The following is a 14,677-nucleotide window of genomic DNA, read 5'->3' on the forward strand; positions in this document are numbered from 1 at the left end:
TGCCTGAGGATTCAGACTCCAAACCACTTACAAGACCTCCAAGCTTAGCTGTTACAACAGATGTTTCTGAAGTTGAATTCAAATTAATCAAGGGTTAATAGTTTTGACCTGCTTCCAATCCAGATATTTATTTGGTACTGGGAGCTTTCTTTCTCCACTTATATTCACACCTTTAAGGAGGCTCCTCAATTTCGGTTTATAATCCCTCTTCTGCAAACCCAGTTGGGACCTACATACACCAAGACTTGACTTTGCAGAGGTATTACCTGGATGTTTTGGAAAAGTAGGTTCTCTGTATCTTGACTAGTTGAATCATGGTCTGGTATGCCAATCTGAATGTGCAGGAATACAAGCAGCTGCCGAGAGTACTGGACTCAGCCTAATACATCACTGGCATATCCTTCCACCATCAGAAGTACTTATAGGAGCCGCTGCCTCAAGGCAATATCTATCAAAGATCCACACTATCTGGGCCATGCCATCTTCTTGCAGCTACCATTGGGCAGGAGGTACAGAAGCCTGAAGCCCCACACCACCAGGTTCAACAACAGCTACTTCCCTTCAACCATTTGCTTCTTGAACCAACCCGCACAACCCTAATCACTACCTCAGTATAGCAACACAATGATCACGTCACACTACAATGCACTTTGTAGTATATTCTTTCTTACACAATTTGTCTCATTTATGTTTTTCTTGTGAATGTTGTGTTTCTGATGCCATGTGCCTGTGATGCTGCTGCAAGTAAGCTTTTCATTGCACCTGTGCATACAAGTACTTGTGCATATTACAGTAAACCCAACTTTGAATTGGAGGAACTCACCAGATCAGGCAGTATCTATGTAGGGAAATGACTCAACTTTGTCAAACCCAGGTGCACCTAGACAACAGCAACCCAATAGCAAACCAAACTTTGACTTCGTCAAACAGCATAAAGGTGTTGCGAGTTGGAGGGCTAAGGGCCAGGTAGATTCCAGGACAGGCAATTGGCACATGGAACAGCAGCTAACCTTACCATGCACACACAACTGTAAAAAGGGTAGAAATGAAGTCCACTTGTAGACTACAGCATGGGCAGAGTTGGCACAGTTAACACTAAAAGCAAGTGGAGGTTCAGTTTAAGGTAGTGTGCCACTTCGCTTCAGAATCAGACTTGTATGATGTGAAATTTGTTGTTTTCTGGCAGCAGTGCAAAGACAAAAATTACTACTAATTACAAAAAATAAGTAGTGCAAAAGGAATAGTGAGGTAGTGTTCATGGACCATTCAGAAATCTGATGGCAGAGGGGAAGCAGCTGTTCCTAAATCATTGAATGTGGGTCTTCAGGCTCCTGTACCTCCTCCCTGATTGTAGTAACAAGAAGAGGGCATGTCTCATATGGTGAGGGTCCTTAGTGATGAATGCTGCCTTCTTGAGGCACCGCCTCTTGAAGAAGTCCTCGATGGTGGGGAGGGTTGTGCCTGTGATGGAGTTGGCCAAGTCTACAGCCGTCTGCAGTCTCTTGCAATCCTGTGCATTGGAGCCGCCATACCAGGCTGTGATGCAACCAGTCAGAATGCTCTCCACTGCACATTTATAGAAATTTGCAAGAGTCTTTGGTGATATACTGAATCTCCTAATGACATAGAGCCACTGGTGTTGCCTTCATGATTGCATCAATGTGTTGGGCCCGGACAGATCCTCTGAGACTTTGACACTTGGGAACTTGAAGCCGCTCACCCTTTCCACCACTGACCCCTAAATGTAGATTGGAATATGTTCTCCTGACTTCCCTTTCCTCAAGTCCAGAATCAATTCCTTGGTCTTGCTGAAGTTGAGTGTGAGGTTGTCATTGTGACACCACTCAATCAGCTGATCTCACTCCTGTACACCTCATCGCCACCTGAGATCTTACCAACAAGTAGTGTCATCTGTGACTTTATAAATTGCATTTGAGCTGTGCTTAGTCACACAGTCATGAATGTAGAGTAGAGCAGTGCAATAAGCACAAATCCTGAGGTGAGCCTGTGTTGGTTATCAGCGAGGAGATATCATTACCAGTCCGTACAGACTGTGGTTTCCTGATAAGGAAGTTGAAGATCCAGCTGCAGATAGAGGTATGGAAGTCCACGTTTTGAAGCTTGGTGATTAACTGAGGGGATCATGGTGTTGAATGCTGAGCTGTAATCGATAAACAGCAGCCTGTTGTAGGTTTTGTTGTCTAGGTGCTCCACAACAGAGTGGAGAGCCAGTGAGATTGTGTCTGCTGTAGACCTGTTGCAGTGGTAGGCAAATTACAGTGGGTCCAGGTCCTTGCTCAGGCAGGAGTTAATTCTAGCCATAACCAACATCACAAAGTACTTCATTATGGTAGATGAGAGAGGTACTGGGCTATAGTCATTGAGGCAGCTTACCCTGCTATTCTTGGTCACCGGTATGATTGCTGCCCTTTTGAAGCAGTTGGGAACCTTAGACTGCAACAACTAGAGGTTCCATCATTCTTTAGTTAGTCTGCAGCAGAGAATGCCTGCTCATTTTTAGATTCCAAGTTTGCTGATAGTGTCAAATTCAGCAAAAGGAACTCTGCAAAGATGATTGGAAGAAACCACAGAGCAAGCAAATAGATGTCAGATGTAGTTTAACACAGAAAAAAAAAAGTTGTATTTTGAAAATAAAGTGAAATGTATATTAAATGGTCAACTGTTTAAAAGAGAACAGAAACCAATAGGCATTTAGCACGAGGCTACACAGACATCTGGACTGAGCTGATCAAGAATGAAAATAATTGTAACCAATATTCCAGTGGAAGATGGTGGAGGATAGGATCTTTCACTAATTTCTTGGTGGGAAGCTTTATGGTTCCAGCTCATGCCAAGGACCCTCCCACAGCCTAGTTCATGCCAGCACTCTCCATATCTCAAGTATCTGCACTGCACCTAGGGCAATAAATGTCATCACCCTCCCTGTCCCAGGTCATGCCAGCAGCAATCCAACCTTGAGAGAATTAAAGCGGGGACAAAAATTTGTTAGCATTCTCAAACTCCCCTCAGCTGTGTTTACCTGCTCTCCATTTCTTACAAGAACTGGGTGAGAGATTGACGTATTACTCAAAAATTAGAGTGGGAAATTTCTCAAGTCTACAACCATTTCTTCAAGTGTTTTTCTCCAAATTTACTGTTGAAAACTGGCGAGCTAATACCTTCAATTTTGCTTTTGTCAACTATCAATAGATTTGATAATCTATTGAAAAGATTTTTAAATCTAATGAAAAGATTTTTCATTTACCAAGGTGAATGCCATTAGAATTTACTGCCATGTAATTTGCTTGGGGATTCAAGATAACTTTATTAGTCACATGTATTTCACTGTGTGTTTCAATGTACATCTTTTGCGTAGAGTGTTCTGAGGGCAGCCCGCAAGTGCCGCCATGTTTCCAGCGCCAACATGGCATTCTCCCCTCTGAATCAAAAACAGTGGGTTCAACTCATGTACACAAGTCTATGTCAACATCTAGTTGGTACTGAGAGTGTGCTGCATTATGGAACAAATTTCTTTCAGACGAGACTATGCCTTCCAGTTCAGATGGTCTTAAAGCTCCTAGTGCACTATTTTAAAGAACAGAATCTCCAACCTCTTCCCCTCCCCCGTCCCCCGCCATCCCAGTGTCTCAAAATATTAAAAAAAAAGTTTATCATAATGACTGTGTGAAAACTTTCCACAAACTGGCTGCTGCATTCTTACAAAAGCAAGATTGGACACACTTTGGTTCTTCAAATTGGCTGCATAAAGCTGTGGATGTCCTGCGGTCATGAAAGGCATTTCAAAAATGCAAGTCTCTTCATTTTTAGTTGTTCAAATGGATTCTGTTAAAAAGATAGAGAATTCCTTGCTAGGAGGCCATTTGACAGCAAGCAACCCATGACTTCCATTGAAAATTCCCTATAGTCACTATAAAAATGGAAGCTGTTATTTGTGTTGTTTCCTCAATCTACCAGTGAGCATCACCTGACACAAGTGCAGCAATTACATTGTCATTATTCTTCTGGCTTCAAACTGCAAACCCACTGAGATGTGGTTCCACAGTATCCGATAGCTTTACAGAAGTTCATCCATGTGGTTCTTCATTTTGTGGTCTTGGCAGGACAGCTGCTATCCCCACATATGTGTTTTATAACAGGCAGCATTAGTGAATTGCAATTAGCCTTCAACTCCATTTCCATTTGGTGGATCTAGTAAACATTTTCCATGTTTTTGCACCCATGGATCCCGTAATGAACTGTTAATACACAATGAGGAGAACACAAAGCTTTTGGAACAAACTCTAATGATAAACTGTCTGATCATCCCCCATCTCTCCCCCACCCCCATCATGGTTTTCCGACAGCTTCCTGAGGGACTCTCACAAACTTGGAGAAACAACCAAAAGGATGAAACTTCTCAAGTCTCAAACAGTGATCATTCAAATCCTGGGGTGGGGGGGGGGGGGGGGGCGGTAAAAAAATCATTCCAACAATTGATATCAAAATCTAAAAGATGACTAATGCCAGATCTAGCAGAAGTGCATTGTTCTACAGGTTAAATAAGAGGCCCATCCTCTATCACTAACTTTCAATACACATTCACAGCATCTTTGGTGTCTATTCCATATTTGGAATGAATCTCATCTTATGAGCTTTCCATATAGCTCTGCTCTTCCAGGCTGAGGTCACAAGTTTGACTGCAGTTCAGTATTGAGGCAAATGTGATCACCTACCTGAATAGACAACAAATTGTCCTCATTTATAAAAATCCTGTAAGTGTAGATAGCTTTTTCATGCCTGAAAGAAAAAAAACAAAAATTATGCCTGGTTTAAATGGATTATTCACAATTACTTTAGAGCATTTAATCTGACACCTACTGCCCTTAGGCAACAACCACTCCCACTAAAGAGGGGTCCACCATTTCCAAATTGATAGCACTTTATTCCTTTTCCAAGTCGGTTGAGAAGCATCTAGAGTGACAGGTAAATAGGCAAGGCATAGAAGGATACACTCCTAATATATAATATAGGAAAATGGGATTAGTGCACACGGGCAAAAAAGTTATCATGGACATGGTAGCCCAAAGGGCCCATTTCTGCGCTCTACAGCCATGACTCAATGACTCCTTCACAGCCAATGAAGTCCTTGTGCGAGAAATGGAATTTCTACCCAGCAAAATAATGAGCAGATACTCGGGGGATGCATTTGGACAGGATGCTAGGAATGTGTCACCAAGTCCCTTTCAGACATAGGACTTCTTTTAAAAAAAAACATCTACCCAAGAGAATGGACGGCACTCATGTTTGAGATAAACATTTCATCTGAAAGATGACACCACTAACCATAGTCTCTCTGATCTGCACTTTGTATTCTCTAGGGAAAAAAAAAGGTTGTTTTGGAAAATTCTGGAAGGTTCCATTCCAATAAACAGCAGATGGTAAATGATCTTAATCCCAAACTGGATTCTTTCTGAGGGAGGCTGCCCAGTTTTTGACCCATGGTACCAGGTGCCCAAATCACAGAACATGCAGATTACAGTGAGCAATCAGAAAGGTAAACGGTATATTAGTCTTTTTACAAGCAGGTTACAGTACAAGAGCAGGGAAATCTAGCTGCAATTCTACTCCTCTCTAGGGCCTGGACTGTTGTTCCTAACATCAGCTGTTCTGATTGAACCTAATGTTCCAGCTGGAGTCTAACCTTCATTTTATAAAGCTTTAACATAGGCCCTCGATTTTTTTTTATACTCCATTTCTCTATCATAAAAAAAGGGATTTTTAAGTTGACCTACTAATTTTAAAAGATTCATCAGACCTTCCATTTCCAGGAAAACCCTTTAAAATGTAGTTGAAATTGTCTCTCCTCATACTTCTTACAACATATCATTACATCTTTGTGTTAAATTACATCTGCTATGCGTCATGCCCATTTTGCTCATTCATTCCTCAAGTCTGTTATTATCGTTCTTAATGTTTTATTCATTTCCAAGCTTAGTATGATTTACAAATGTTGATATTATCCTGATATATCTCAATCCAGGATATTACTGTGTACACTTGTTTAAATTCCATGTGTACCTACATGTGTGCTAGGTCTTTCTCAACTCATGTGGTGTGCTGAGGGAGTCCAGCTTTCGTTTCTCACTATCACTTCTCCTTCTCCATCTGTGTAAGTGTGATTTGACTTTCGTTCCTCTTCCCTGTGGGTTAATTGCATTACATCACATGGAGCTGATGAAGTTGATCATCCAACAAAATGACCTCATCAATTTGCTAGGTCTGCACAAAATGCAAAAGCATTCAAACCTACACGGACAATTGCAAAACATCTCAAATTAACATCAACTGGTATCAAAGTAGTGGCATTGGTTCGGTTGGTATGAAAATCATAAAAGAGATGTTATTCTGCTGAGGTTTATGCAAAATGATAAATATGGCGTCTAATCTATGGTGCACCAGACAGAATAATCACATCAAAATGGGAGTATCTGGGATCAAGAAGGACCTCTCTTGTCTCAAGGAAAGTAATTAAATCTTTCCTCTTTATGACTCCAATCAACCTCTTGCTGTGTTGACCAGATAGGTAACAACCTCATCTAGTAAAACCTGCAAGTAGGATTCTAATGCCTGAAATTAGACGCTAATAAAGGACCCCACTGGTTTAGAATAACTTTACATAGAGCTTCTCAGGTGATTGAATCAGTTCCATGGAATTTCCAAACAGAGAAAGTGATTTGGCTGACCTTTTGCTTAACCTTTGCTCTCAAGATTTATAGAATCTAGCCTTTAAGATTGGGGTTTGAATGAATTAATTAATTCCAGTATAGGTTTTAAGAGTGTAATCACTGATAATGGAAGGTCTTATCGTCTTGCTTTGATTAAAGATGAGACAGTCCATATTAGATATCAGCTGTGGCTCATCGGTACACCTCTTCCTAGTTGCAAGTTTGTAAGTTCAAATTCCACTACAAAGACAGCAGCACACAATCCAATTTGATGCTTCCAATACAGTTTCAAATGGGTGCTGCATTTCAGAACATCTTTTAGATACACAAAAACAAAATCAATATACGACTTCACAGGAAAGCATTAAAGGCCTTCATGCTATCATTTTGATCTAGAGTAGCGAATTTCTCCATGGACTCCTGGATGATATTTATCCCTCAATTAATATCTCCCAGATGAATGTGCCTAGTCATAAATCACATTGCTATTTGTACAAATTTGTTGCTGCATTTACTATATTACAGAAGCGATTAGTTTCCAAAGACACTTAATTGGCTGTGAAATGCTTTTGGCTATCAAGTAACAGCATTTTATCAGTACATCTTTCTTTAGGTGTGCTAATCTTTCCTGCGGTAGGAGAATGGAGAAAATAAAACAGGAATGGTAGAAATCAACAAGATACAGCAGCAGGAATAAAAATTAGTTTTTCTTGAATAAATATAGTATTTTCCATGTTGCAGATGCCTATTTTTCTTTAAGCTCAAGGTCTGTGGATGATTGGGTGATGAAGATGCTGCAGGACACCATCATCATTGGTTTTCTTTGCCAAGTTAGCTTTGGGTGACAACATAAAATACATGATCTCAAATAGACTGCCAACTGAGAGACAATGTACATAAGCCTTAAAAAGTGATGCATGGTTTTAGCACATGATACTTGTGGGGTTGAAGACACTAAACTGGTAGTGCCAACTCCTTTACATTATTTCCTATTGCAACCAATACTACCCACACTATCCACTGACCGCATATATTCTGGACTGTGACCCTGAGCAGTGGCTGAGTGTGCAAGAGTGAGCCAATGGTAGCCATTAATGAGTGCACCGGAGCGCTTGCTGGAAGAGCAGTAGAGATTTCCCATTTTCCTGGAGGTCTCCAGATAAATATTGAGGAGGCAATAGAACAAATAATGGCAGAGCTCAATTGTGGGGTGTTGTTACAAGAACATGATTTGCCAAAGGAAGAAATTAACACAACTTCCCAAAGTGCAGTGAATTTATCACCACATGGAATAACGATGAACTGCACCACTCGCCTCATCACCATATACCACAGGCAAAAAAGATGGGATGACAAGACAGACTGAAAGGAAGAATAGCAAGGGATAGGCTAATAAACATGGTGGGACTGATGGGATGAAATCCCATGGGACTAATATGGGCAAGGAGGATGAACTTGGAGCCTGAATCAGTACATGGAATAACAATGTTGTTGCCATGATAGAGACCTGGTTGCATAAGGGACAGGACAGGCAGCTCAACAATCCTGGATTTTGTTGTTTTAGATGTGATGGGGTGGAGGGGGGGGGGGGGGGAGGCAGAAGTAAAAGAGCTGGAGGGTTTGCACTACTGATGAGAGAATGTCACAGCAGTACTCAGAGAGGACATACTGGAGTGCTCATCCACAAAGGCAATCATGAGTCCTGAGGAAGGGTCCCAACCCAAAATGTTGACTGCCTGCTTTTCTCCATGGATGCTGCCCGCCCTGCTGAGTTCCTCCAGCATCAATGTGTTTTACATCTAGATACCAGCATCTGCAGTCCTTTGTTTCTCAAGTGGTTGAGGTACTAAATGAGTACTTAGCGTTGGTATTTACAGAGATTAAATTGGAGGATGGTGAAAACAGAGTGGGGCATGCTAATGTGCTGGGACATTTTGAGATTAAGGAGGAGGTAGTGCATGGTCTTCTGAAAAGCATTTAGGTGGATCAGTCCCCAGGGCCTGATGGCATGTATCCCAGAATATTGAAAGAAACAAGTGAGGAGATTGCTGGAGCTTTGACAAGGACCTTTATGTCCTCAATAGCATCAGGCCCCAGAGGACTGGAGAGCAGCAAATGTTGTGCCTTCGATCAAGAATGGAAATGAAGATAATCCAGGTAATTGTAGGCCAATGAGCCTCACATCAGTGGTGGGGAAGCCATTGGAGAGGATACTGAGGGACAGGATTTATGCACATTTGGAAAGACATGGCCTGCTTAGGGACAGTCAGCATGGCTTTGTGCGAGGCAGGTCAAGCCTTACAAACTTGACTGAGTTTTTGAGGTGGTGACAAGGATGCTTGATGAGGGCAAGGCAGTGGACATTATCAACATGGACTTTAGTGAGGCATTTGATAAGGTCCCTCATGGTAGGTTGATTCAGAAGATAAAGATGCATGGGATACAGGGTGAGTTGCAAGTTTGGATTTGGAACTGGCTTGCCCATAGAAGGCAGAGATTAGGGGTGGAAGGCTGTTATTCTGGCTGGAGGTCCGTGACCAGTGGTGTTCCACAAGGATCGGTGCTGGGACCTCTGTTGTTTGTGATATAGATCAATGATTTGGATGAAAATGCAGATGGGTGGATTAGTAAGTTTGCGGATGACACCAAGATTGGTGGAGCTGTGGACAGTGTAAAGGACTATCAAAGAATACAGTGGGATATAGATCAGTTACAGATATGGGCAGAGAAGTGGCAGATGGAGTTTAATCCAGGCAAGTATGAGGTGTTGCACTTTGGGAGGTCAAATGAAAGAAGAAAGTATATAGTTAATGGCAGGCCCCTTAATAGCATTGAGGTGCAAAGGGATTTTAGGGTTCACGTCCACAGTTCACTGAAAGTGGTTATGGAAGTGGATAAGGTTGTAAATAAGGCTTATTCAAAGCTTGCCTTCATTGGTAGAGGTTGAGTATCAGAGCAAGGAAGTCATGCTGCAGCTATATAAAACTTTAGACAGACCACAATTGGAGTATTGCCTGCAGTTCTGGTCACCCCATTCCCATTATAGGAGGGGTGTGGAGACTGTGGAAAGGGTGCAGAAGAGGTTTACCAGGATGCTGCCTGGATTAGAGGCTACAAGGAAATGTTGTACAAATTTGGGTTGTTCTCCCCAGAGCTGCAGAGACTGAGGGGAGACCTGATGGAGGTTTTTAAAATTATGAGAGGCATAGATAGGGTAAACAGTCAGAATCTTTTCTCCAGAGTAGAAATGTCAAACACCAGAGGACATGCTTTTAAGGACATGGGGGCGGTGGGGTTGCTGGTGGTGTCTTGAAAGTATAAAGGTGATGTGAGAGGCAAGTTTTTTACAAATGTAAACACAGTGGTAGGTGCCTGGAATGGGTTACCAGGAGTAGTAATGGAAGCAGGCAGTTTGGTGGAGCTTAAGAGGCTTTTAGATAGACACATGAATATGAAGGAAATGGATGATAGGAGGAGGACATTTAGTATAAATTGGTATCAAGATCAGCACAACATTGTGGACCAAATGGTGTGTTCTGTGTTCAACTCTCACACGCTGAGCACTCATGCAAGCCTCACAGTCACAACTCAGCTCATGCACACTAGCAGTTGGGAACCTCACTCACACATTTCCCTTTTTTTTTTGCAGAAGTTGGCTCATACATAGCAGGCAGAGACAAACAAAGTTAGAGATACAGAAACATCTCACTGAGTCCACACCGACCATCAACCACCCATTCACACTAAACCCATTTTATTCTCCCCACATTCTCATCAATTTTCAGCAGGTTCTACCACCCACCTATACACCAGGGGCAATAGACAGTGGCCAATTAACCCATCAACCTGCATGTTTTTGGGATATGGAAGGAAGCCAGAGCACCTAGAGTAAACCCACAGTCACAGGAAGAACATGCAAACTCCACACAGACAGCACCCAAGGTCAGGATTGAACTCTGGTCTCCAGCATTGTGAGGCAGCTGCTCTGTTAGCTGTGCCACCCTAAACGTACCCAATTTATGTGTTTTAATCTCAAGGAGGACCTCATGAAAAGGGACTGAGGCATATCTAATGCTCCCTTTCCCATCTCTCACTTTCTTCTTGTTCCCTCCGCACTACCCAACTCTCGCCCTTTAGCTACTTAAGATATCCAGGTTTTAGAACCTCTCCGTCAAAGAAGAACATGGAAGTGAAGATGACGACACCATCATCTAATCTTATAGCTGGAGCCAACATATACTAATGTTAGGATCATTCTGGGGCTGGAATAAAGGCAACATCTGCAAGTGGCAAAGTATCAAACCTAAAACACAGATTGGCAGAGCAGGAGGGCACACCAATTCTGCAGCATAGGAGCAGACAATGAATTCACTGGCCAAGATATATAGAGAAGGCAGATGGGCATTCATAACTAAAAGCTTGATGCAGTGGCAAGCACACTTCATTGTTAAGGAACATAATGAAGTCCAGTGGACTGCAAAACAGGAGGCTCCATTACCCTTCACCAACACCATGATGGCTACTAACTAAAACCACCTTAGGTGGGTAAATTGGTTTATTATTGTCACACATACTGAGGTACAGTGAAAAATGAGTCTTTCATACCATTCATACTGATCAATTCATTACAACAGTGCATTGAAGTAGTTCAAGGGAAAATAATAACAGAATGCAGAATAAAGTGTTGCAGTTACAGAGAAAGTGCAGTGCAGGTAGACAACAAGGTGCAAGGTCATAACAAGGCAGATTGTGAGGTCAAGAGTCCATCTTATCAAACTACGGAAGCATTCAATAGTCTTATAACAGCAGGATAGAAGCTGTCCTTGAGCCCAGTGGTACGCATTTTCAGGCTTTTGTATCTTCTGCCCAATGAGAGGGAGGAGAAGACAGAATGTCCACGGTGAGTGGGGGCTTGGATTATGCTGGCTGCTTTACCGAGGCAGTGAGAAGTGTAGACCATGGAGGGGAGGCTGGTTTCAGTGATGTGCTGAGCTATGTCCACAGTTTTATTTTTGCAGTCACAGGCAGAGCAGTTGCTATACCAAGCAATGATGCATCTGGATAGGATGCTTTCTATGGTGCATCTATAAAAATTGATGAGGGTCAAAGGAGGCAAGCCAAATTTCTTTAGCCTCCCTAGGAGGTAAAGGCACCGGTGAGCTTTCTTGGCCATGGCATCAACCACTTTGAAACAGGACAGACTATTTTTGATGTTCACTCCTAGGAAACTGAAGTTCTCAACCCTCTTGACCTCAGCACCATTGATGTAAACAGGAGCATGTGCACTATTAGTTACAAGGAGTTCCACACCAACTTGGATAGCAACCACTCCAACAGAGAATGGCACATGGAATCGATAAGCCTTGATCATGATGAGTGGCAGGGCAGACTTGAGGGGCTAAGTGGCTTACTATTTTTTGTGACTAGGGAAAATCCTTAGAGAATCAGGAGAGACAAGATGCACATAGAAGACACAGGCATTGCATCATGCTTCAATTAATAAATTTAGGCTGTGATGTGCATTTTCTAAAGGCTTTTATTTTTGTGCTGTTAGAAAGGTCAGCAAAAGGCAAGTACCATGGGACTATTAGTGAATGAAGAGCATGTTGAAGTTACTGGTATTTTTTGTAAATTATTAATTGTATGAATTATCAAAGTAGCTCAGTCTATGAAGCCCTGCACCACAGGGAACTCTGCAATCTACAAACAATGCAGAAATGGATTGTCCACATTGTAGCCTATCCCTCTTCCATTCCTCCACTTCTGTTGTATTTCAAATTTCTGCTCTCGGGTTCTCTACTAATCTCTACCATTCGTATCCAGGTCATGTAATATGAAGCACACTACAATTCTCAGCCAGGTACTGCAATACCTAGGGCAACACAATGGTAGAGTCGCTGCCTCAGAGGATCAAAGATCTGGGTTCAGTCCTGGCCTCAGGTACTGTCTGTGGAGTTTGCATGTTCTCCCTGCGACTGCATGGTGTTCCCAGGTGCTCTAGTTTCCTCCCACCACCCAAAAGACTGCAGAAGGTTAAATGGCCACTGTAAATTGTCCTGTGTACAGGCGAGTGGTAAAGAATACAAAGGCATGATAGGTACAGATATAGATAATAGTGGAACAAGGTGGAGCACCCAAATGGCCAACCCTTTTCCCCAGGCTCCACTGATGAAAGAAAGAAAGAATGAAAATTAAAGTTCCAGTGACCAGCTCAAGAGCAGAACTGATAAAGGTCATTTATCAGCCATCAAATATCTTTGTGGCAACAACGTGACCCAGAAGCTATGATTATCAGATGGAAAAGAGTCACTCATGCTACAAACATAAAACTATACAACACAGGAGAAGCAAGCTATATACCAATCGCAAATGAAATAGTTTTACACAAATCTCCTTCACCTAATCATTTTGTGCAAGCCAAGTGCAAACCGGAAGTCATCAGAAACTGTTCATGCAGATGAAAAACCATAAGGCCATCTCCATATCATAATTACACAAGTCTACAGCACAAACAACAGATCAGTTCTACTATTTGTGCTGCAGCTAGTAGCAGAACTGGAGCAAATCGCAATGTACAACAGTACTGTAACAGGAAGGGTTCTTAAGAAGGTGGCAAGAAAAGTTCATAAATATAGATACCCTAAGAATGTTTCCCTTTACAGGGAAGTCCAGATCTAGGCATAGACTCATGAGAAATTCTTTCACGCAGAAGTTCGTGAATGCTTGTAGCACTTTACCCTTGACTGCTGTGGATACCAAGTTATTATTTATATTTAAAGCAGAGTTAAATTTTTGAACTTCAAGAATATGAAGGCAGTCTCAAATTGCCAGTAAAATACTCTTCAGCTATGATTTTATAGAATGGAAAGTCAAGCTCAAGGAGTCTATGGTCAACTGCTTCCATTCCTTATGTTCTTTAAAAGGGTGCAACTTCTCACTGCTTTTCACCCAACCTAAACAATATAGTCTATTCTTTCGTCCCTCTTTTCCTTGTACTTAAATGAAGACTCATTTGTTTGTGACAGTCAGTTCTGTTTTCTTGATGGTCTCTGGGGAAAGAGGCTTCTTCTTAACTTTTGTTTAGATTTATTAGTGACCACCTTATCCTTAATCACCCATAGTTTTGTTCTAACAAGTAGAAGCATTATCTCATCAGCCCTACTACAACTTGAAAGAACATCAGGTCACCAGATTGCCTTCCCTCTCTAGAGAATAGAACTTCAATCCGTTAAGCTCTTCTTGAGAAGTTTATACTTGAAGATCTGGTTTCCTTCCTGTAAAACTTTATTGTACATTCTTCAGACCTTTATATGTTTTCAATAACATGCAAACTAAAATTACACCTGGTCACTCCCAAACGTGATCAAACTAACATGGATTCTTTCCAATCCTCCAAGAAATGAACTGCATAACTGTTTTTTTCTTAAATTTAGCTTTATTAATCAGCGTCTCCACTTTTAATGATTTGTTCATCTCTATCTCAAGATCATTTTGCTCCTCTACCCTATTTAATCTCTTATTATGCAAGGAACATCCCGGACAAACTTTGTGTTTTCTTTGGAGCATCAGATGCTAAGGGGAGACCTGATAGAAGTTTATAAAGTTATTAGAGGCATAGATAGGGTAGTGAGCCAGAGTCTTTTCCCCAGGGCAGAAATATCAAATACTAGAGGACATACATTTAAGGTGAGAGGGTATATAGAAATAAATAAAAACACATACACACAGACAGTGGTGGATGCCTGGAAATGGGCTGCCAGGGAGGTGGTGGTATCAGATACGAGAGTAACATTTAAGAGACTTTTAGACAGGCACATGAATATGCAAGAAATGGAAGGATAGGGACCACCTGCAGGCAGAAGTTTAATTTGGCCATCATGTTCAGCACAGACTGTGGGCCGATTATGGTACTGTTCTATATTCTATGAATATGTACCTCTCCATTACAAAAT

General features: G+C 41.7%; 1 protein-coding gene across 3 annotated transcripts in view; it reads right to left on the reverse strand.

Moving 5' to 3' along the window:
- inpp5d (inositol polyphosphate-5-phosphatase D) overlaps nucleotides 1-14,677 on the reverse strand; it is a 112,718-nt gene that overhangs the window by 96,496 nt on the left and 1,545 nt on the right. For all 3 annotated transcript variants that reach the window (XM_052017724.1, XM_052017723.1, XM_052017722.1), the window contains exon 2: nucleotides 4,734-4,797. In XM_052017724.1, the coding sequence (XP_051873684.1) occupies nucleotides 4,734-4,797 (64 nt within the window). The remainder of the gene's footprint in view (nucleotides 1-4,733; nucleotides 4,798-14,677) is intronic.

This window comes from Pristis pectinata, chromosome 6, assembly GCF_009764475.1.
Source record: "Pristis pectinata isolate sPriPec2 chromosome 6, sPriPec2.1.pri, whole genome shotgun sequence".
NCBI lineage: Eukaryota > Metazoa > Chordata > Chondrichthyes > Rhinopristiformes > Pristidae > Pristis > Pristis pectinata.